Below are 23,465 nucleotides of genomic sequence, written 5' to 3'. Positions count from 1 at the left end.
TGAGAGTTAACTAAGCTATCGCTAGTTTAAATTATTCATAAATCTGGTATAATCCTAGATTCTTATTTATTGCTTTTTTTTATGTTTTCCTTTTAATTTCTTTTTGGTAAGAAATAAATTCCATGCTGCAGGATACACCTTGCCTTCCCCTGAGTTTTGAGAAGTGATATCCCTGGTGGGAACATCTCCATTGCTTCGATCAAATATCAATTTGTCTGTTTTCTTTCATCAAGTATTCTGCTTCTTCGAAAGAGTAAACATCAAAATTGCCTGTGGGAAAGGCAATCGCTATCGATCGACCAACTCAAGTTGGAGATTACTGGATCTCAACGTAGTTAATTCAACAGTTTTATGTTTGGATAGAAATATCTCTCTTACTTTGGAACAGTCTTCAGCAGAAACTTGAGCGTGACTGAAGCTAAGGATGGTGGAAAAATGCGAAATGAAATTGGTAGGTTGCCATAAGTGTAGAAGCTTATTCCAGTATTAAGATTGATCTGAGTTTTGATACTTCTATGATGGACAAGATACTTTTCTAAACTTAGAGAAGCTCTATTCGCTTTAACGATATTTTTTCAGCCATTCAATAACTTAGTTTAAATGTACTTTATGCAGTTAAACTTTAAAAAACGTACTTGAATCATTTTCGTAAAGTCTTCTTAAGAAAGTTTTAATGTAAGTCAAATTGGTGTTGGACCCAAGATAAAATGCAAGCTAGGAGTTTCCCCAATTTTATTAGAAATAGAGCTGTTAATATTTTTAATCGGGCAATATTTGCGTGATTACTTAGAATACTGAGATAATAAAAATTGCCGTAAAATCACACTGTGTTACTGAATGCTGTGTCTTATTTTCGTAGATAATTTTCTCATAGATAATGAGAAGCTTCAAAATTTAGTAAATTTTAATACTAGAATTAGAATTGTTTATTTTAGAACCTCCAATGTTTGCTGGGATTAATTAAGGCATGAAAATAAAAGCTACCATTTTTATTTGAAACTATTACATGCAAAAATACACTTTCAGCTATCCCAACTTGATTTCGGTATCATTCGGTAAAAAAAAAAACAAAACAGCAGACATCTGCTTCAAATTTTAGGGGGTAACATGGAGGACGGAGGGGCAAATAAACCCACAAAGACAACACAGAACATTGTCCCGTGTGACCCCATAAGCCCATGGCACCTGATCAAAATTTCAACTTGGGCCATTTTTATCAACGGTCATGAAAATGTGTTTTCAAGGGCGACAGAATAAATACAGTGAATTATTCATGACATTAAATTATAACAAAAATATGTTGATTAGCATCATACAGAAATTAATTTTAAAAATGTGTTTAAATTTAGTGTTTTAAATAAAAGAAAAGAGTGATATTAAAATCTGAAACTCTCAAGTGCTCACATAATAAGCCAAAGTTAAGACGAGAAGAAGTTAATATAAATCAATAAATCAAGACTACATGAAAACAAATAAAAACTTCAATAAAGTCAAAATTAAAAAGAACGGAAATTAATAACAACAAAAGTTGGGCTTATTGATGTATAATTAAAAGACTACTGTGCTTGTACTCTATGACAAATGATCGCTTTAAAAATCGTTAGAATTAATGTTTTTAAAATTTTATTTAGATCTAAATTTTCTATGTATACGAATGAAAAAGGTTTGAAACGAAAAAATACAGGCGAAATTGACTGTAATTTTAAAATAATAAAACTTAATCTCACATAATATTTGGTTTAACATTCTTTGGAAACTTATTCCGTAGAAAATATTCAAAATATATATATTGATTATGGTTGTGGCGTCAGCAGCCAGCTAGTAAAGAACTTGTAGTAAAGCACAAATGACACTTAAGCCTTTAGGGCACTGTAAAAAAAATGCAGACCAAATTAGCGGCAGCAGGTTCTGCTTGTTTAAAATTAGACTCTGTTATTAACTCTAATTTATGTTAGTTTTATGGTTGATTTGTTTATTCATAGTAAATTTCGCTTGGTTTAAGTTCGGCATATCATAGGACGATTTCTGATTGTTTTAGGTTCCAGATTAAAAAAATTGTTTCTGTTCAAAATTTTATGAACAATACTGAGGGCTCCTGGGTACTTTTCGTCAATTCCAATTAATGGCTAAGAGGTTAGACCTCCTCTCATATGCTAGATGCCACTTTCCCATATCTACTCAAACCCGGTAGGATCAATTTTATTGTCCAGTTCCCTCCACCTTAGAGCTTAGGAGATTTCAATTAGATTCAAGAAATGATTTTGATTTAATAAATTCCAACAAGCGTTTAAAGTCTTTACTCGTCGCAGTTGCTTGAAAAAATCATTATTGCCGTTGCTCAAAAATGACTATTTTTCCGAAGCAAATAGGTGCTCTTTCGAATTCTTAATCTCCAGGCTTTAATAAATATTTCCGTCTTGCCAGCATAGTCATATATTAGTCGAAATTTTTCAGCGCAAGATCTGACCGATTTTTTGTATCATGTGTGCTCGGTTTTGGACTATTAGGGCATAATATTAAACTTAACAGATTTTAGTTTAAATATCTCTCAAACTTGCCTGGTAAAAATGAAATTAGTGATTGATCAGTCAGAACTGAATATTCATCATGAATTATGAGGATATGCCATTTCCCTCTAATTTTGCTTAAAACAACATTTGAATTATTAAGACCATTTCCAAGCTACAACTCTCCTAAGATATTTTCTTACCCAAAATAAAACGATATACCTGATGTTCTTTAAGAACAAAAACTGTACAGTCAAAAATTTTTCGGTCTGCTGAACTCGTATGTCAGTTGCGTGTCAGCATCTGAATTCGAGGAGAATGGTAATTGCTAGAAAAAAAAAGATATTCCAGGTATGTATTATGTCGCGTACCACATGACACTACACGTTTTACAGATTAAGATTTCTTCGAAATAACAAACTTTTCTCCCAAAAAGCTTCAAATACCTTTATGTTTCGCCATTTATAATTATGAAAAATTCTAGACATGTCTAAGGGTAAAGAAATGAATATACACAAAATTCCATTTTAGTGTCACAGAAAGAGGCTTTATATTTTTACACGGGAACATATTCTGTCACGTACAAGAAAGATCCCTTTTTCATTTTTCATTCATCAAACAGTTCGTGGTAACGAACTGTAGTAAGGAGCGACCCGGCTCAATAGTAACCAAAACTCTAAAAAATGGAATTTTGATACCAATAGCTACATCAAAAGAATCGTATTTTAATGCTGGTTTTAAATATATAAGTTTCATCAAGTTTAGTCTTACCCATCAAAAGTTACGAGCCTGAGAAAATTTGCGTTATTTTAGAAAATAGGGGGAAACGCCCCCTAAAAGTCATAGAATCTTAACGAAAATCACACCATCAGATTCAGCATATTAGAGAACCCTACTGTAGAAGTTTCGAGCTCCTATCTACAAAAATGTGGAATTTTGCATTTTTTGCCAGAAGGCAGATCACGGATGCGTGTTTATTTGTTTTTTTTTTTGTTTTTTTTTTTTTCCCAGGGGTGATCGTATCGACCCAGTTGTCCTAGAATGTTGCAAGAGGGCTCATTCTAACGGAAAGGAAAAGTTCTAGTGCCCTTTTTAAGTGACCAAAAAATTGGAGGGCACCTAGGCCCCCTCCCACGCTAATTATTTTCCCAAAGTCAACGGATCAAAATTCTGAGATAGCCATTTTATTCAGCGTAGTCGGAAAACCTTATAACTATGTCTTTGGGGACGACTTACTCCCCCAAAGTCCCCGTGGGAGGGGCAACAAGTTACAAACCTTGACCAGTGCTTACATATACTAATGGTTATTGGGAAGTATACAGGCGTTTTCAGGAGGATCTTTTTGGTTGGGGGGAGAGGTTGAGAAGAATGGGATATGCTGGGGGAACTTTCCTTCGAGAATTTGTAATGGGAGAAGAAAATTTCCATGAAGGGAGAGCAGGATTTACTAGCATTATTTAAAAAAAAACAATTAAAAAATAAAAGTGAAAAAGCTTTTTCAGCTGGAAGTAAGGAACAGCAATAAAACTTAAAACAAACAGAAATTATTACCCATATGAGGGGCTCACCTCCTTCTAATACCTCGCTCTTTACGCTAAAGTATTTTCGGTAATTTCAACTACTTATTCTACGGCTTTTGTGATTCAGGGGGTCATTCTTAATGAATTGGGATAAAATTTAAGCTTTAGTGTAAAGAGCGAGGTACTGACGATGGGGCGAATCCCCTCATATATGTAATAAGAACATGAGAATACAAAAGTTCTTTACCTAAGCTAATTTATAAGTTACGTAAATCTTTTACCAATAAAAAGATTCGTAAAAAATTAAAAGTTCTAGTTGCCTTTTTAATTAACAAAAAAATCGGGGGGCAACTAGGCTTCGTCCCCCGCTCTTTTTTTCTCAAAATCATTCGATCAAAATTATGAGAAAGCCATTGAGCCAAAAAGAAAAATATGCAAATTTCGTTTTGTTTATTCCTCTGCGGAGAGCCAAAATCAAAACATGCATTGATTCAAAAACGTTCAGAAATTAAATAAAAAAAACAAGTTTTTTCAACTGAAAGTAAGGAGTGACATCAAAACTTAAAACGCACAGAAATTACTTCGTATATGAAAGAGGCTGCTTCCTCATCAACGCCCCGCTCTTTACGCTAAAGTTTTTTACTGTTTTAGAAAGAAGAATTGAGAGAAAGAGTCAAACTTTAGCGTAAAGAGCGGGGCGTTGATGAGGAAGCAGCCTCTTTCATATACGAAGTAATTTCTGTGCGTTTTAAGTTTTGATGTCACTCCTTACTTTCAGTTGAAAAAACTTGTTTTTTTTATTTAATTTCCCAACAAGAAGCCATAAGCCTTTTAGTTATTCTGCTAAATAAATTCACTCATCTCCGGAACTAACAGAAAAGTTTGTACTTTCATTCATTTTATGAGGATGTAAAGCTTAAAAAAAAACAGATGTTCTCCCTCTTTTCATTTGATATTTTTTTATACCACAGCCATTACTTGTCTTAGAAAAACAAAAACAATAGAAACTTGTGTTCTGACTTTATTGTTTTTTTTTTTCTGAAGCTTTTGCTAAGCGCTTAAAACTATTTATTTTGACCTCGTAAAGAAGTTTCAACCTTAAAGAAATTCAAATGATAATGGAATTTTTTTCTATCGGTTACATTGTTGAGTAAGTCTAACCTTTTTCACCCAATATTTGGCAAGCATTTTGGTGTGAGGCTTAGGGATCAAGCCCCCCCCCCGAAATCTTGAGATTGTTTATTTTCTATATAAACAGATCCCCTATCCAGATAAAGTGCCCATTTTCTGTGGTTTTTAAATTACCCTCCTACCCAGATATCCTCCCTCCTGGAAGTTTTGTCATCCAGAAATCCTCCTGGATTACCCTTGCCTTGAAGAAAAAAAACTTTACTGTACGTCTCCATCCGATATTTGTTCCTGGTTCAAGTTTAGTCCTATACTTCCATATTGATGAAGGCAGAAAATAGTCCTAATTTATTTCTCATGATAATATTACTTAATAAATTAAGTTCATACTGAAGATTATCAGATTATGGTCAATCCATTTGTAATCCCTTATTTTTTTTCTTTTTAGGAAAGGAAGAAAAGAAGAAAACTTTCTCCCCTTTTAATTGTATTAATACTATTAGGCTGTTTTGTGGTAAATCAGCTTATAAGAGAAGAAGAAAATGAAGGAGCTTCTAATGAATTATTTGGGCAAGGTAAAAACAGTTTCAACGTATTGAGTTAGACGTTCATAAGCAGAGTAGGATAGCTCTACTATTCATTCTTTTTCTTATTTAAGCCACCGATAAATTCATTGTCTGTTACTTATGCATGTTAATAACAAAATCTCTTTATAATGTTGGTCAATATCTCGAAGTGGCAAAAAATAGTTAGCTTTTTAGGTTTCTCTTTCATGAACTGGTTTTACTAGCTTCGAATTCTTATCAAACTTGTTAAGATGCTGTACCTTGAAAGATCGCTCTAACTTGTCAGTTCTGCTTTTTTTAGTGTGTGTTTCCAAACTATTTAGAATGGATTGGGCGGTGTTGTTATAGCTCATAGAGTATAAGAGATCTGAATAAACGACAGAAAACTAAAAACCGGTACCTGCTTTCTTGGAAGCCTTTAAAAAATGGTGTAACTTTTTTATTAAACGGAGCAAAATTTTTTTTTTTGAAGTTGAGGAAAGGACAGTCGCTAAAAATATTCTAGCATATCTGATTCAAAAACTTTACAAAACAACTCAAAGGAATCATCAATTTGAGGAATTTGATAGCTGTGGGAGTTCCCTGTTGTGCTACCGGCCTTGATTAAAATCCTTACCGACACAAAAAACTCATTATTTGTGCTGCAGGTACATTGAATAGACAGCCCTTTGCTTAACAATTAACAAGAGATTATGTGATATTTTCTATTTAAACTAGTCTATCATTAGCTTTTTGAGCTGCCGATACATTTAAGATCCCCTATCAATTATCACCAAAATTGCTGTGGGAGCTCCCTGTCGTGCTAGGAAGATTCGCTAGTGAAGCCTTTGCCTTTGAGACATTCAGCCGAGGTAAAAACTCGTAGAATAATTTTTATGGTGTCAGACTGTGTACTTACTTTCAACTTGTACATATAAAGGGATAAAAAAACTAATCCAAACACTGCTTACACGTCTTTTTTTTCCATCTTGGGAAGGGGAATGTTTAGATAATTCAAGCAGTAAATATTAATTGTAATTTCTTAGAAAAATCATACAGCAAAAGGATCATCATCTCTCCAGAAAAAATAATTTGAAAAAATAATGTTCTTCAAATATATAGAAGCAGGTTCGAGAAAAGGGATTTCTTTAGGTGGGTGTAACATTCCTCATAAGGACAGAAATCATATGATTTTATGTGCAAATAATATGAATAGAAGGAGAAATACGGGATTGGGGCTAGGTTTGGCTGCAAGCAAAATTGCTACTATGACATTTTGTCAGGTTGGGGGGGGGGGTAAATTTACAGGGTCCGTTTACTTGAATGATTCCCCTGACCCATGTATCCAAATTTCTGTAGTAAAACCATCATTAATTTTTTTTTTTGATTTTGTCCGAAATAGAAATAGCAAGCCAAAGTCAAGCAGAAAAACCGAGCAGATCCCCTAAATGTGAAAGGTCCTGAAGTTTCACTTTTTTTCCTAATTCTTTAGGACAGGGTGCTCAAACGCAAGGGCCGTCGAACTTGAATGTGAAGCATTTTTAAAGAACTTGAAAACTTTAGTGCAAAGAGTAAGAGTTTGATTAAGGGGTAGCCACCCTCATATACGGAATAGTTTCTGTCAGTTTTAAGTTTTAATGTTGCGCCTTACTTTCAGTTTAAAAAACCTTGTTTTTTTATTTCGCATATATAAGGAAAAAAAACGAAACCATAAAAGAGACAACATGACATATTTTAAACTAGAAACAAAGGTTCCAAATGAATGTTTTGATCTTCCTTTTTTATATTAGAATTTGATTTGGTTTAGCTTAGCAGATTTTAAATGAAAGAACAAAAGAGCAAAAAATAAAAGTTTGAAGATAGCTTACTTCTGTATGATATACCCTTCTCTCGTTGGGGGTTAATGTTGTTTTTTTAAGTATATTAAATAAAGTATCTAGGCATCTAATTGAAATTAATAATTTTTCACACAAATCTTTAGTGGATTTAAAGGATTTCAAATCAACAGAATTTTCAGTCTTCTGTGATAATTTTTTAACATGTCAAAAACAAATGCACTCTCTTCAAATTTTGACCGGATATGTTTTGGATAATTGTAGTTTGGTGGGGATGGCTGCCCTCCATTCGCTTTTGATTCTTAAAAAAGGCACTACAGTTTCCGACTTCCTTGCAAACAAGCTCAATCAGATCTTAAGTTCATACTACCACCCGCTCCATGAGAATCTTATATGATCCGGGGCGTAACTTATAACCCTTGGCCCTGGGCTCAGGGATGTTATATCCAGCCTGAAGATGTTGTTACGTGCTTGTTGGACTTATGTGAATATAATTACTATCTTACAATTACGATTGGATTCCTTTGGGGAAAAGACGATATCAGGGGTAAGGGGGTTAGTTGCTTCCCGTCACTTTTGACTCTTAAAAGAGAACTAAAACTACACATTATAATCAGACGAGTCTCCTCTAAATTCACACAACCACTCCCTCAATAAAAACTTCTAACATGACCACTCCTCCCATAAAAACCGAGAATTTTTTTCAACATGTCAAAAACAAATGAGCTCTCTTAAAATTTTGGTCGTATGTGTTTCGGAGAATTATAGTTTTAGTGGGGGAAACTTGTTTTTTGTTTAATATACAAAAGAAAAAAAAAGTGAAAACATAAAAGAGAAAATATGACACATTTTGAACTAAAAAAGTTTCCAAATATATATTTAGATCTTCTTATTTTGTATTTTAATTTGACTTGGTTTAGCGTAGTAGGTTTTAAATGAAAGAATAAAAAGAGGCAAAATTTAAATTTGAACATAGATTACTCCTGTATCATATATTCTTCTCTCAGTCCAGTTAAATATTCAATTGGAAAGAATAATTTATCCCTCGAATCTTTGGGGGATTTAATGGATTTCAAATCAACTGAACTTTGAGTCTTCTGTGAGAATTATTTTTAACATATCGTAAAAAATTTGAACATGAGCAAAAGTTGATCAATAAAACATTTTGTACGTATTCCATTCTGTATAATATCTGGAGTGGGGACTTGATCATTTAAAGTAAGGGTAAGGGATAAAGAGATATGGTGAAGTTTTTTGTATCTATTATAAATCCAAATATCCTTTTGCATTTGATCTTCAACGTTTCTAGGGGAGAAGGAAGATTTCCATTTCTAGATGTCTATTAGTCATACCCTCCTCCCACCTCCTTAAGAAACATTAGAAGATTAAACCAGGCCATATCTAAACCTGACGAGTGAGAATGTTGTATCTGTATCTATTAATTGCTGTACGTTGAATTTAATTGTCTGACGGTTGAATCCTTATTTAGTCATTATCTGTATCTCTTATATGTTTTACGAGACATCACTTAAATTTTGGAGCTTCGTTGCTATGCGTGAGGGAAATTATATAGAAGCCTAAAATTGAAATACGACACACAAGTAGATGATCGATGCTGTTAATTAATTTGAACATTAAAAGTATTTTCTTCAAACAATGTCAGTAATATCAAAGTATGAAATAATAAAATAAAAGCGAGAAAGATGAAGGGGGTGGAGCAAGGAATCCTTTTAAATTAGTTTTTAGTGCCCAGTCTTAAAAACATTTTAACTTGTGGTCAAAATGCGTTCAGGCAATTTTTCTTATGTTAATGATCTTTGATAATGAAATTTGTCTTATTAGACGCAACACCCTAGCATCGCTTGTAGTAAATAGCCATAAGGCTTCAATGCTTATTTTTTCCCCAGAGCCTCTTTATATGAATAGCTTGATTGTAGGAACTTTATAAGGGGAAAATTCAATTGGAGATTGAAAGTTCTAGTGTCCTTTTTAATGCTAAAAAGTGATCGAAGGGCAACCACCACCCTCTTACACTTTTTTTTTAGCTGCCCTCCCCCTAAGTACATGCAATTAAGTTTTGAGAAAGCAATATTATTCAAAATAGTCTGAGGGCGAAATAGCTATGCCTTCGAGGATGCGATAGCCCCTCGAAGCCCTTGAGGCAAGGGCTGTAAGTTACGAAAGTTATCCGTTGTTTGCATATAGGTTCGTTATTGAGAAACGTGAGTATGTTTGATCCTGGGTCTCTAAAAGCCTCAGGGTATCGAGATGGAACTTTCCAGAGATGTTGGGATATTTAACAAAATTAAAATGCATAATGCGCATGCTAGTCGTCAAAAGAGTGTACTAGAAATATCTCAAAACGGCTCAGCAAGTGTTTGATTCTTCAAGATTCCTCATGATTTTTTATTTCTCACATCCATCCATTTTTTATTCTTGACACTCCCACAGCTGATTACAGACTAAAATAACAAGGCCAAAGAATTGAGGTTATCTCTGCTTTGTGCAAACTCTCAACGCCTATTGGTTCCTAGGGAGAGGAGTAAATAACAAACTAAAATATCGAACCACAAAACAAAAAATCATTATAGAACATTTTTATTGTGAGGAATGCACTAATAGAATAATATATATTCGTTTTCACTCTCTTTTCACGAGGTGAGCCAATTCTTTATCCTCAATATGCTTCGTGATTGCATTCAATCCATATTGTAGTCTGGATAGGCGCATTTTATTCACTTTTGCCGCAAAACATAATTGTTCTTCCGACTTAAATTTACTCAAAGATATAAAATATCTACCTAACATATTTTTCCCCTCAAATGTTTATCAACAATTCTTTCCAATTTCAACTGCTACATTGGGGGCTCTTGTCTTCATATCATTGCTGTTAACTCATTCAAGTTGCAATAGTGTAAAACCACTCATTTTGAAATAATAGAAGGTTTTTCGAACTTGAATCAATATATAATAATCAAATGTCGATGTAGAACTGTGATACCAAGTAACTGTCCATTAAACTTTTACACTAATGATCACATGTTGCCCGCCAGCTGGTCACAACCGCAGCATTACAACATCAAGATACGGTATTTACGAGATGGGACCGTCGCAGTGCTGAGACAATATTCTTTGGCCTGCGATGTTTCCAGGAAAGTTCTTATCTCAAAAGACGAGATACGATGGGATTAGTAACTCCAATTGGCTCCAGTATAGCCCCTTGCGTGTCATAGGAACGGTGGGATATATGTGTTGCAGAAGTTTTAAGAAGTAGCTATTAGCTAGTCATTGCTGTTTTTTGGTTTCCTAATCCTATTCCTAGGATGCATCTTCCAATTTTTAAACTTTCTCAGTTTAAAAAAAACAATAACCCCTTGGCTGTTTTACTTTTTGTGTCTTCACTGCATAAACATTCTTGAATAATATTGCCAACCAGGTAAATTAAGCTTTTCAATTGGTCATTTGTAGTTTGAAATGGCCTAAGTTACAAATTCCAAGGAAGATCATTCATAGTTTTAGATAAAACATGGTTTATACTCGTCCATTGAAGTTTCCCTATTGAAGCAGTGTTGGAATTAGACTTTAATTTCTTTCTTTTGAGGTCTATGTAAGTTTCAGTTGTTAAGCCGTTCTGGCTCAGTGGTTGACACGCTGGTCTGAGAATTCTTTGTCCAAGGGGCATGGGTTCGATCCCTGACATAGTCAGTTATCTGGTTTGGGGCGGGGATCAGTGGCGTGACTCTGTAAGCTCAGCCAGAGTCGACCCAGTTTTGAATTGGTACCTAGAGAAATCTGGGGAAGGTAAATAAGAAGGATGTGGGAAAGCACAGGATGGCTGGGCCCCAGCCCACCATTGCACTTCCTGGCTGAAGAGCCACGAAACAGAGATCTGCACTGCCGGTTTGGACCTTAAGGGTCTAGTGCGGTCATAATTACTACTACTTTTACTAGGTAAGTTTCGCTGTGCTTAAGAAACTTGCAGTTTGAATAATTGAATTAATGATCTACTTCAATTCCCACTATCATTTTCCCACGTAGATATAATATACAAGGTCGTATTTACACTTTGGAGCAGGGAATATTTTTACCAAAGGAAACAAAAACTGATTATTACTATGAGACAAAGTTAGTATTTAATAGCGGCATTTAATGAGATGAACCTCCTTTTCTGAAATATCAAAGTGAAAAGATTCCCTTTGTATAATAATTAGATATTTACAATGTTTCGTTTTTAAGTTTCAGCCCTTCTAGTAGAAATTAAATTGAAGAATCTTTCGGACTGGAAATTCCTTAAAATCCATAAACATCGCCTGGGTTTGATTTTGACCATCTAGAATTTTACTCAACCTCTGGCAAAAAATGCCTGGATTAGATTTAACCACAGAAAACTGTCACCTGGAAATATTGGAAACTCAGGCTAAACTTCTGGATTGCCTAGCTGAGTGCCCGCACTGGAATTAGAATCCAAAAATGGATGCGCTTTAGATTTTGGGCAGGAGCTTTTTCAAGAAAAATTGCTTCAAAAAGATCTGTTATAAGCACTGGCCGCCATTGACAGGCAAGTTGGCAGATTGGCTTGAACGTGGTTAATTGTATTAAATTCTACAGTTGTTGCTTTATAGTTCAGTTCTGAAGATGACGAAGTTGACGAAGAAATAAACATAAAAATTATGTAAGCGATTCTGAGTGTGGTATTTGAATTGATAAATAACGCATTATTTTTCTAATGACAAAAACAATAGAGTTTAATGTCAAAACCTCTGAAAATGATTATGCATGCAAGCATACCATAGGTGAATCAACGTATGACCTATTGCCGTTAAATTACCTTGCTGAACGTCTGATTAGAAGAAACAAATATTCCTTGTGCCTTGTTATTTTCGGTGGCATAAGTTTCTGTACATCCCTCACAATTTGTCTCCTCTGTTATTAGTCTAACAGGTAAGCCAAAAATGCATTTTCTGGGATAATAAAGCACATGCTTGGTATATATTTTTTAAGCAAAATGGATGTCTTAAATCTTAATTGGGTCCATAATTAAACAAGAATGGAACATTGACCTTCCTTCATAGAAAGCGTCTCCTTCATAGAAGCGTTTAATTTCAACTGAATAGATTATGAACAGCCAAAGACACATTTACTATATTCATGGATAAAATTGAATAGCTTGTCACACTTATCAACATAAAAATCGATCATATCTATCTATTCATTTCCTTGGAATTGCAGAATCGGAAGTTTCTTATCCTCTTCTAAACCGTAAGAAACGTCTCTCGCTATATTATGTTGCAGCGAATAATAAATTATAGATTTTTTTTACGCTTGATGACTACCCATGGATGTATGCCAGGAAAAAATATCTTATGAAACAAATGGAGTATTTCTTAGACAGAAAAGAGATAGTCTTAGAAAGAGAATGATAAAAAATGTATCTTTTTATACAGATAAGAAAGCAACAAAAAAAACTAGGAAATTCATGAGAAAATGGAAACAAACAGAAATGCCGAGTAAAATTATGGTTTTATTTGTGTCCACTTAAACCTAACGTGCCATTGGATCAAATACTAAGTTTACCCAGTGAAAAGTCTCATTTCTTTTTCATTATATTTCTTAGATTTACAATTCTTACAACTTTATTTCTTTTTCCACTAGTCGCTTGCAAGGAGAGACACATTCAGAATAATTTTTCTTATTTTAGACACCTATTACCAATAGTAGAATAGCTATTTATATAATTTTCAATTGGACTTCAACTTCATTTAGGTCCCATTCAGTAAACTCCACTTAACTTAAACCCAGGGAAGCAGTAGTGAAGCCAAACAGGGCACTTTGTGGGCTTTTGGGCACATTTCCTCGCATGAAAGGGAGGTTAAGCCCGACTTAGCATTTCGAAAAATATTCATCTTCATTCAATTGTTTCCGAATTAAAGTGCTATACGAACAATACTATCAAATGAATTATATTAATACCTTCCAATTTTCATTGTTTTCATAGGAAGTGCAATTGTGCTGCCTAGCTAAAGACCTTTTGGGCACATTTCCTCGCATGAAAGGGCGGTTAAGCCCGACTTAGCATTTCGAAAAATATTCATCTTCATTCAATTGTTTCCGAATTAAAGTACCATACGAACAATACTATCAAATGAATTATATTAATACCTTCCAATTTTCATTGTTTTCATAGGAAGTGAAATGGTGCTGCCTAACTAAAGAGCGATGTGTACGTAATATATTTTTTTTCACCAAATTAATTCGTATGGAAGTTGTAAAAACTTCAGAAAGAGCTCACTGGATTGGAAATTGAAAGTTCTAGTGCTCTTTTTATGATTCAAAAGTGACTGGAGGGCAACCATACCCCCTCGTACACCCATTATTTTCCAAAATACATCCAATCATTTCTTTTTAGGTCCAGTAACTATATCTCTTCGGATTTCAACCAATTTCCTCCACAAACCTAGGGGTTAGGGCTGTAAGTTATGTGATTCACCTATCGTTTACGTATAGCGTTTTTAATTGAGTAAGGTCAGCATATTTGACCTATAGTGTCCATAAAACGAAGGGCATTCAAGTGAATCTTTCAGAGAATGTTGAGGGGAATGTTGAGCGAAATTGAAACACTTTAGGACGGTCACTTCAGAATATATTATTCATCTATATCAGTGCTTAAGGTTGATCGGATTATTTATATTAATTTATGCATATTTGTGCTTCAATTATTCATTGATATTACTCCTTGGTGGTTTTAAGTTTGAGTTATTATAGGACTTCATTTCTGCTCGTCTAATTTTCATATCGCTCATTCTCTTTTCTTTTAAAAACCTCTTTTTTGGCAAGTTTTTTTAGATTAGTGTCCGTGATTGATTGCCAAAGTTTTATTTTTGTTATTTAACGAACTTTTCTCGAGGTTTTCAGGATTTTGGCTTAGGTATTAGAATAATTCTTAAGTTGCACAAGGTAATCTGAGCATTGTCTCTGGCTACGCTTCATTATGGTATAAATTTCATTCAATTGGAAATCAAGGACTGGAACAGTTCTTGTAACACTTCGATTGAACAGTTGTTTATTGATAATATACTAGAAAGAACCCTCCTCAAGGCCGACTAGAATGGAGGATAGCATATACTCGGCTCGACCAATCCTCCTGGAAGACTGTTCCAAAGGTTATTTATTATTGAAACTGGAATAAGAGAATAAATATTTAAAAGAGAATCACTCAGATTTCTTATTTCTGACTCTTTCAAAACTTTTATTTATGACTTTGGTGTGAACATTTGCTAAGTGCTATGTGGAAAAGATGTCTTTCTGACAACCTGAATGTGCATAATATCTTTTGATTAATATCAACATCTTTCTCAAAATTCTATTGAAAATTCGGAACTTAATGTTTTAGCCCTTCTTGAAATATTTACATATGACCTTTTGACAATTATTAACATAGTTCCAGAATTTTAACATAGTCTTAGCCGTTTTCCTATGGTCTTCACCTCTGTCAATATGGAAATTCCACTCTCAAACCACCTTCATTAAAGCGTCTTTTCAAGCTCTATGCTGTTGTAACTCTATATTCTGTCAGTTTGAGATTATCATGGAAAAAACTTTTCAGGCTTATATCAATAAACATCCCCTAACACCCTTCCTCCTCACCCAACAAAATGCTTAAAGCCTCTTGGTTCAGAGAATCATCATTGAATGCTTCAATATAATTACAGACCCAAATAGACATGTCCACTTTTCAATTGGAAATCCTATTTCATTATAATTGGCATCTTTCGTTATTTACAGTCTTCACTCTATGGGTTCTTTTCTCATGTCTTGTCAAGATGCTTATTTACTGGACCTTTGAATATTTCGAATAAGATTGCTCCCTAACATTTTGGAACTATCCGAGGGGGGCTAAATGAGTCTGGGTATTAAAAGGGCTCAATATAGCATTTTTGTTGAAAATGAGCTATGTATGAGTCGTGGGGAAACTCAGCAAGAGGAATTGAATGATGCAGTCAGAATTGTCCTCTCTAGTACCGTTACTGAGATAAAAAGATACATTCGGTGCTAAGCGGCATGTGTCTCTTTTTTTTTTATCTGGCCTTGCTGTAATTCAAAATGAGAGAAGAAGATTATCTTAAGCAAAGCTGTGATACGGGGACCTGTAATTTGTCTCCTTTTTTCTCGAGGAAAAAGGAGACATACACCGTAAAATAAAATAATTTTGAATTTGCTGGGAATGCTTGAATTCGATTTATTCCCCTTAAGTAAGCATTAAAAATCGGTTTAGAATATGTTCTCTTTATTTCCATTAGCTTCAGTCTTTAAAACAATCATAGCCAAAAAACTTATTTAAGTTTTTGGCTCTCCTGAAAAGTTACAAAAATGATATTTGTCGGCCTTTTAATCGTCACAGCCAAATTGCCTCCAGTCATTTTCAACCCTTACAAAGGGCAGCACAACTTTTAATTTCCAATCAAAGGATTCTCCTCCCAGATTTATCAGATCTTTTCATCACTAGGAAGTCGCCGGGTGGGAAACAAAATAATGGACGGAAGGCACTTCGCTTTTTGCTTAGACGAAACTATAATGCTGCCTCCATTTTGAAAGACTTTTTCAGATATTTTATTTAATTGATTACAATTAATTACCAGTTAAAAACAAAACTTTTACTGTAACTATAATTTTCGCTAGCTCTTCCAGTTTTAATTTGATGATTCCATATATTAATGATAGGATGTCAATTTAAAGTGTATTTTTGTCTCTATTTTTATTTATTTAGTATTTAGTCGTTCCCTAGTCCTGTTTGTGTCGATGCCCTACTCACTCAATAGTCAGCCCTGTTACACACCTGTTGATAAAAAAAGGCCGTAATTTATGAATGACATACATTTTTTCTTGGTTTTAATGTTCTTACTTGTACCATATAAGTGGGAAATTTAGATAATCAGAAATTGATTCAAAAAGCCTGTATCGACACTAATGTGTTCCCAAGTATTGTCTTAGGAATCGTTTGCCAGACTCATAATAAAGATAGGAAAGTTGCTATTCTAACCTTGTTTCCTTTCTAATTTCCAAAAATTGTACCTTAAATATCCATTCTGGAAGGTCTTTGCTTAAAGCTGAAGGATTCTCCACCCAAGAAATTAACGAACAAGATTTATTATTGACACCATAGTTATGCTTAAATTTTATTTCTTCACGTAATTTTGTGTATGCAGTAAGTAGTTTTTCATAATATGGCTTGGGTCTGAGTAAACATGTGTACAACGATAAATAGTGCTTAAATTACAATGGTTACTTTCCCATATTGATTGGCATTCGTATACCTACAATGGTAGACTCAATCATATAGATAGAATGCTTGATCACTTTAGACTACGAAGTGACAATCTAATACTTTAAGTTCTAATTCTATTTACAGATGGATCCCGACATTTACTTAAATTAAATATAAGAAGGACGCCAAGGGGTAGAAACTGTACACCACCTTCAATAGAAGAATTTCCAGATCCTCTGATCTCACAGAATGCTCGCAAAAAGGGAGCAGTTGTTATTCACTTTATTGTTGCCATTTACATGTTTGTCTCATTATCAATAATCTGTGACGATTACTTTGTTCCTTCTCTGGAACGGATAAGTGAAAGTAAGTTTCTTTTCTTCTTTTGATACAGAATAAATAGCCATAAGTCTTCATAATTTTAGAAGTTTAATGTCAAATTCTGTAAAAAAAATATTTTATACGAAAAAGGTATGGAAAAACTAAAAAAGGCTAATAACTTTTAATGTCACTACTACTAGGCCTACTGCTTACAATTCACTGAAGCGTCAAGCCACTTGAGGTCAACACAACTTCACAATCTCTTCCTCCTAATTAATCTATTCAAGCTTTAGTGTTAAGTTTCAGTCTTTAGCAGCTCCTGCAAAGTTCCAGTTCCTTCTAAAACCTTCCTTAAGACCTTTTCCCACCATATTTGGTGACAATACACTTGCGCTTGGCCCCAGATGGATGACCATAGAGCGTAATATTTGTCAATTTGTTATCCTTCATCAGTAAAACATGGCCTACCCATCTTGACCTTTCTTTCACTCTCATTAAGCGGTCAGTGATGCTCTTGGAAAAAAAATTTAAGGGAGCATTTAAGACTATCAGTCGTTTATATAACAAATCTTCCTTAGCCCTTCGGAGCATTCATGTTTCAGAAACATATTTTAACACTGTCATTACTATGGCTTCCAAAATTCTAATCTTAGTCCATACAGTTTTCTTTCTATAGTTAAAAAATATAAGGTATGAATAAACAAACTTGTTCTTTCACTATTTTGCTTTTTACATTTACGCTACATCTACCAGATTTACTTTAAATGCTACCCAGGTAAGAAAAGCTATCTACTTGATCGATTTTTCGTTACCTAGCATTACCTCTTCACCCTCAGTTATTTCTATTCTAAACAAATTAGTGTTATTAACATTGATTTTCAAACCTGTTTTTACACCTATAAAATCCGAAACTTCCAAAAATTCATTGAGTTTGTTTAACATTCTCATCTACGACAGCAAAATACCGTCGTAGAAGGTCTAGAAGAGTTTAATTTCCCGTTTGATTCTGTACTAGCCCATAGCCTTTGTCGTGATCCTACAGATAAAGTCCCCCAAAATAATCCATAGAACTGGAAATAGGACACCACTCTCGAATAACATTCCTATTTCCTATTTACATTCCAAACTCATTGTAGAACGGATATGGTAAAATACGAAATTTGTAAACTTTGCATTTTCTTAGTTTCATCAAATCGGCCCAATTTTAGCTAAGAACGCAAAATCTGTTTTTGACCTTTTACTGTGTTATTCGCCTGTGGATTTTACTGCTTTTACATTGCTTTGACCTATTTTATTTTTCGTCATTCTTGTCATTAGTTCGACAGTGATCAATAAAATAAAATAAGCAAAATATTGCCTTGGTTGCAAGTGTTCAAAAATATACTGTCAACTCGTGGCTTTTTAGAAATATTCTTAACTTATAATCGTTGATCTGAGCTAAAGTTTTCATCTGCGCTAAAAAATATAATAATAATAATAATAAAAATAGAAGTAATTAAACGTAATTTTCTCCCGGTTTTTAGATTACAAAATTCGAAACAAATTAACTGTTATGGCTCATTCAATGCTATCATAAATTGAGCCAATTCAAATTTTTGATTGATACAGGACATTGCGAGGCCGTTTTATGAAGGAAGAAAGGGTTTGTAATTGTAATGTAATTGTCTTAATTCCAAATATTTTTCCGCTTCGCGACGTGACATACTGAGTTACTCGAAAGATGAAAACTGACAATCCTTAATCTAAGATTAAAATGGTAGAAAAATGAATATTTTACAATGAAGTATGCTGGGAACTAGAGCACAGGAATGGAATGACCAAGGGCATGATAAATTACGGTTAATGGCATGAGGTAAATCTTAAAAGTGAATAAATAAAAAAAAAAAACAAGAGAAATTAATCAAACAGTTCGTGGTAACGAACTGTAGTAAGGAGCGACCCGGCTCAATAGTAAACGAAACTTTAAAAAATGGAAATTTGATGCTAAGAAATGGAAATTTGATGCTAAGAAATGCAGCAAAAGAATCGATTTTTTATGCTGATTCTAAATATATAAGTTTCATCAAATTTAGTCTTTGTCATCAAAAGTTACGAGCCTGAGAAAATTTGCCTTATTTTGGAAAATAGGGGAAAACACCCCTTAAAAGTCATAGAATCTTAACGAAAATCACACCATCGCATTTGGCGTATCAGAGAACCCTACAGCAAAAATTTCAAGCTCCTATCTACAAAAATGTGGAATTTCGTATTTTTTGCCAGAAGACAAATCATGGGTGCGTGTTTATTTGTTTTTTTGTTTTTTTTCCCAGGGGTCATCGTATCGACCAAATGGTCCTAGAATGTTGCAAGAGGGCTCATTCTAATGGAAATGAAAATTTCTAGTGCCCTTTTTAAGTGACCAAAAAATTGGAGGGCACCTAGGCCCCCTCCCACGCTCACTTTTTTCCCAAAGTCAACGGATCAAATTTTTGAGATAGCCATTTTGTTCCACGTAGGCGAAAACCATAATAAATATGTCTTTGGGAATGAATTACTCCCCCACAATCCCTGGGGGAGGGGCTGCAAGTTACAAACTTTGACCAGTGTTTACATATAGTAATGGTTATTGGGGAGTGTACAGACGTTTCAGGTTTTTTTTGGATTGGGGGTTGGGGTTGAGGGGAGAGGGCTATGTGGGAGGATCTTTCCTTGGAGGAATATGTCATGGGGGAAGAAAAATTCAATGAAAAGGGCGCAGGATTTTCTAGCATTACTATAAAAAAACAATGAAAAAATAAACATGAAAAGTTTTTTCAATTGAAAGTAAGGAGTAGGATTGAAACTTAAAACGAACAGGATTATTACGCATATGAGGGGTTCTAAAAATACTTTAGCATAAAGAGCGAGGTATTTAGGAGGAGATAAATACCTCGCTCTTTATGCTTAAGTATTTTTAGTAATTTCAACTATTTATTCTAAGGCCTTTCTGATTCAGGGGTCATTCTTAAAGAACTGGGACAAAACTTACGATTCAATGTAAAGAGCAAGGTATTAACGAAGGTACAAACCCCCTCATATATATATAATCAGAAATATAAGAATATAAAAGTTTGTTACGTAAGTTAATTCTTAAGTTACGTGTATTTTTTACTAATAAAAGCGTTCGTTAAAAATTAAAAGTTCTAGTTGCCTTTTTAAGTAACCGAATAATTGGAGGGCAACTAGGCCTCCTTTCCCACCACTTATTTATCAAAATCGTCTGATCAAAACTAAGAGAAAGCCATTTAGCCAAAACAAGAATTAATGCACAAATTTCATTTTAATAATTTATGTGCGGAGAGCCAAAATCAAACATGCATTAATTCAAAAACGTTCAGAAATTAAATAAAAAAAAACTAGTTTTTTTTTAACTGAAAGTAAGGAGCGACATTAAAACTTAAACGAACAGAAATTACTCCGTATATGAAATGGGTTGTCCCCTCCACAATCCCTCGCTCTTTACGCTAAAGTTTGACTCTTTGCCACAATTCTGCTTTTTAAAACAATTAAAAGCTTTAGCGTAAAGAGCGAGGGATTGCGGAGGGGGCAACCCATTTCATATACGGAGTAATTTCTGTTCGTTTTAAGTTTTAATGTCGCTCCTTACTTTCAGTTAAAAAAAAACTAGTTTTTTTTATTTAATACAAATAAAAAGGGATTCTGGAAAAAGGGCAAATATGTAGGAATTCTGCCAAATTCCTCCGTGTAAAATTTTCTCTATAAGGCTCAGCCCTCTCCACGGGAAATTTCCACTGCAGAAAATCTCCTTCATGTGAAAAATTCCACCCCTTCCCGAAAAACGTCTTTATACATCCCAATACACATACTATAAGGAAACAATGGACAAATTCCATTGCTAAAGTGTTTTAGTGTTTTAAACTCTTCTTATTACAATTAAACCGCCCTAGTGTTTCAAGAGTCATTCTCTATGAACTGGAACGAAAATTTAAAATTTAGCTTAGAGGGTTAGGGTTTGGAGAGGGGGCAGCTTCTCATCTACACGGAATAATTTCTCTTTGCCTTAACTTTTAATGTTGCTCGTTACTCCCAGGTGAAAAAAAACTTCGCGTTATAAAATTTACTTTCTAATTATTTTTAAAACTATGCTTCAAAATCCCCCTCCCTCTTCTTGGAAGGTTTCCCTAGGAAATCTCCCTCTTGAACTAAAAATTCCTCCCGCTGAAATATCCCCGCGGAAAATTTACCCCGGACAATTTTTTCTGGAAAATTCTTCTAACGTTCATTTCAAAAGGGCTTGTTTTTTTCATTCCTGGTCGTTTTTCAAATCATAATGGTACCCCCCTCTCCTCCATGGAATATTATCCCCAGAAAATTCCCATTACCCTCATTGAGAGTTCTTCCCGCGGAAATTCCACCATGGAAAATTTCTCCTGCAGAAACTCCCTCCCCTCTACATCCGAATAATCGATTCAGACACTTCTTTCACCACTGAAAATTTTCCCCAGACCATTCCCCCGGAACAGGGAATTTTACTTACATGCCGGCTATAAATCGGTGCAACGTTGGGGTCAATCAAAACACTATCTAGTATTTACCTCTAATAAACAAAAAAAAAAAAAAAAATGATAAAATGCGTCTCAGATATTTAGACCAAAAGATTCAGCCATGCCCAGCTTTGGCGTAAAATGGATTTTTTCCTCCGAAGGAAAGAGAAAACTGGACCTACGTTGCCTGAGCAACGTGAAGTGTTGCGGCAATCTTTGTCCGGCTTCGCCGAATAAAGTGTTGCGAGAACAACACTTTGGTTTTGTTTTTGTGCTATCGGTTAAACGCTGAAGTTGTCACCCTATCGAAGCTTTTAAAACGCTATGTTCAAAGAAGAACACGATCAGTAATCACATGATCAAAGGCTATTCCTCAGCGTTGAAAAAACAACAATAACAAAAGAATATCGAAAGAAGGGACTAAATTGACTTTGCAGCCAGTTGAACTTTATCCTTTTCAATCGTAGACATCGTGACGGATCAAGACTCGGAACAATATCTTATATAATCTAGTTGGTATTATAAAGCTATCCGTAACTTTTCAGGATCAAAATACCATAGATGACACTCAATTAATTATTACGAAACTGCCTCGTTGTTATACGTTATCGTTTGTACCCGTTGCGTAAACACTTAATTCTAGGTTACAGTGAGTATGGGTAGGCTACACCAACTAGCAAAAGTTACAAACCCCTCTTCACTAAAGATGATTGTGGCCTAACAGACGATTATTACTTACAAGTCCCCTCCATGTCTTACCACTGGAACCAACTCGGTCTTATCATCAAATGCACTGGAAACAAATAATAGGTACACCAAATAGCAAAATTTGCAAACCCCTCACTGCCGAAGATGATTATGAGTTAACAGCTGACCTCCCTTACAAGTTCCCTACATGTCTCACAATTTTTATCGGCTTATTTTTGGTTTCAGTGTGTACCCTACTACTAAAGTTGTCAACCCCTTGAAACTTTCAAACTAGTATATCTCATGAAAGAATTTTTGTATCAAAAAATAGATGACATATACTTTGATCAGCTCATCAAGAGCTATCGATTACCGTCGAAAAAAATTCTATCTGTCTTAGTTCAAAAGTTGATTTTTTGCCGTAGGCTAACTTTCTAGCGTCACCACTTAGAAAGTAGCAAAGGATAAGCTCCAATTTCTTTAGCAATGACAGAACTTTTAAAGTTTAAGAGGTACATCTGATAACATTTCTCTACCTCAATCCTAAGTCCAAAAAAAAAACAAATGATAAACCCAGCGAAAATCACGGCAGCACTTTCGGACCCGTGGGAAAATGCCGCTTTTTTGCTTCTGTAAATTTTTCTGTTTATCACTCAAAGAAGATATGTTGGCTGTGGGGCCGGGTAACTGCCGCATATATTTAACACTTATAGATTTTAGTCCATCTTCAATTTGAAAGTGGTGCCTCCCTGCTTGCCTAGAACGGAGCTTTCCACTCGAAAGCAGAAACATGGTTTGATGAAACGAAAGCTTGGCTGCACAACTTCAGATACTCCTCTCTGACATAGGCTACATAACTCCACTTTACTTCGCACACCGTAGGCTCTGGCTCGTGGACAAGCAAAAACCATCCTTTTTGGCCCCAGGCAAGAGTTCTGCGGAACTTTCCAAAATGTAATGCCATAGTCATCAATCCGGCCTGAGGTCCACACTTTCCGTAAAAACCGCAAAGGTTAGACCCTTACCAGTTTCCAGGAATAAGCCGACATCGGCGGCATAGGAAAAAAAAAAAAAACGGGACAAAACTAAAGTGTTGCTCTCGCAACACAATTATGATTTTCAAATTGTGGTTTGGTA

At 34.6% G+C, this 23,465-nt stretch overlaps 1 protein-coding gene across 2 annotated transcripts in view; it reads left to right on the top strand.

Moving 5' to 3' along the window:
- LOC136025025 (probable sodium/potassium/calcium exchanger CG1090) overlaps nt 1-23,465 on the top strand; it is a 107,793-nt gene that overhangs the window by 5,607 nt on the left and 78,721 nt on the right. Inside the window, exons 2-4 of one of the 2 annotated variants that reach the window (XM_065700664.1) lie at nt 132-451; nt 5,604-5,730; nt 16,942-17,163. In XM_065700664.1, the coding sequence (XP_065556736.1) occupies nt 425-451; nt 5,604-5,730; nt 16,942-17,163 (376 nt within the window). In that variant the 5' untranslated portion in view covers nt 132-424. Of the gene's footprint in view, nt 1-131; nt 452-5,603; nt 5,731-10,130; nt 10,194-16,941; nt 17,164-23,465 lie in introns of those variants that run through there. The other variant, XM_065700665.1, reaches the window with a different exon arrangement.

The sequence above is a fragment of the Artemia franciscana genome, chromosome 3 (assembly GCF_032884065.1).
Source record: "Artemia franciscana chromosome 3, ASM3288406v1, whole genome shotgun sequence".
Classification (NCBI taxonomy): domain Eukaryota; kingdom Metazoa; phylum Arthropoda; class Branchiopoda; order Anostraca; family Artemiidae; genus Artemia; species Artemia franciscana.
Note: the sequence above shows the minus strand (reverse complement) of the source record. Positions and strands in the feature narration are given on the sequence as shown.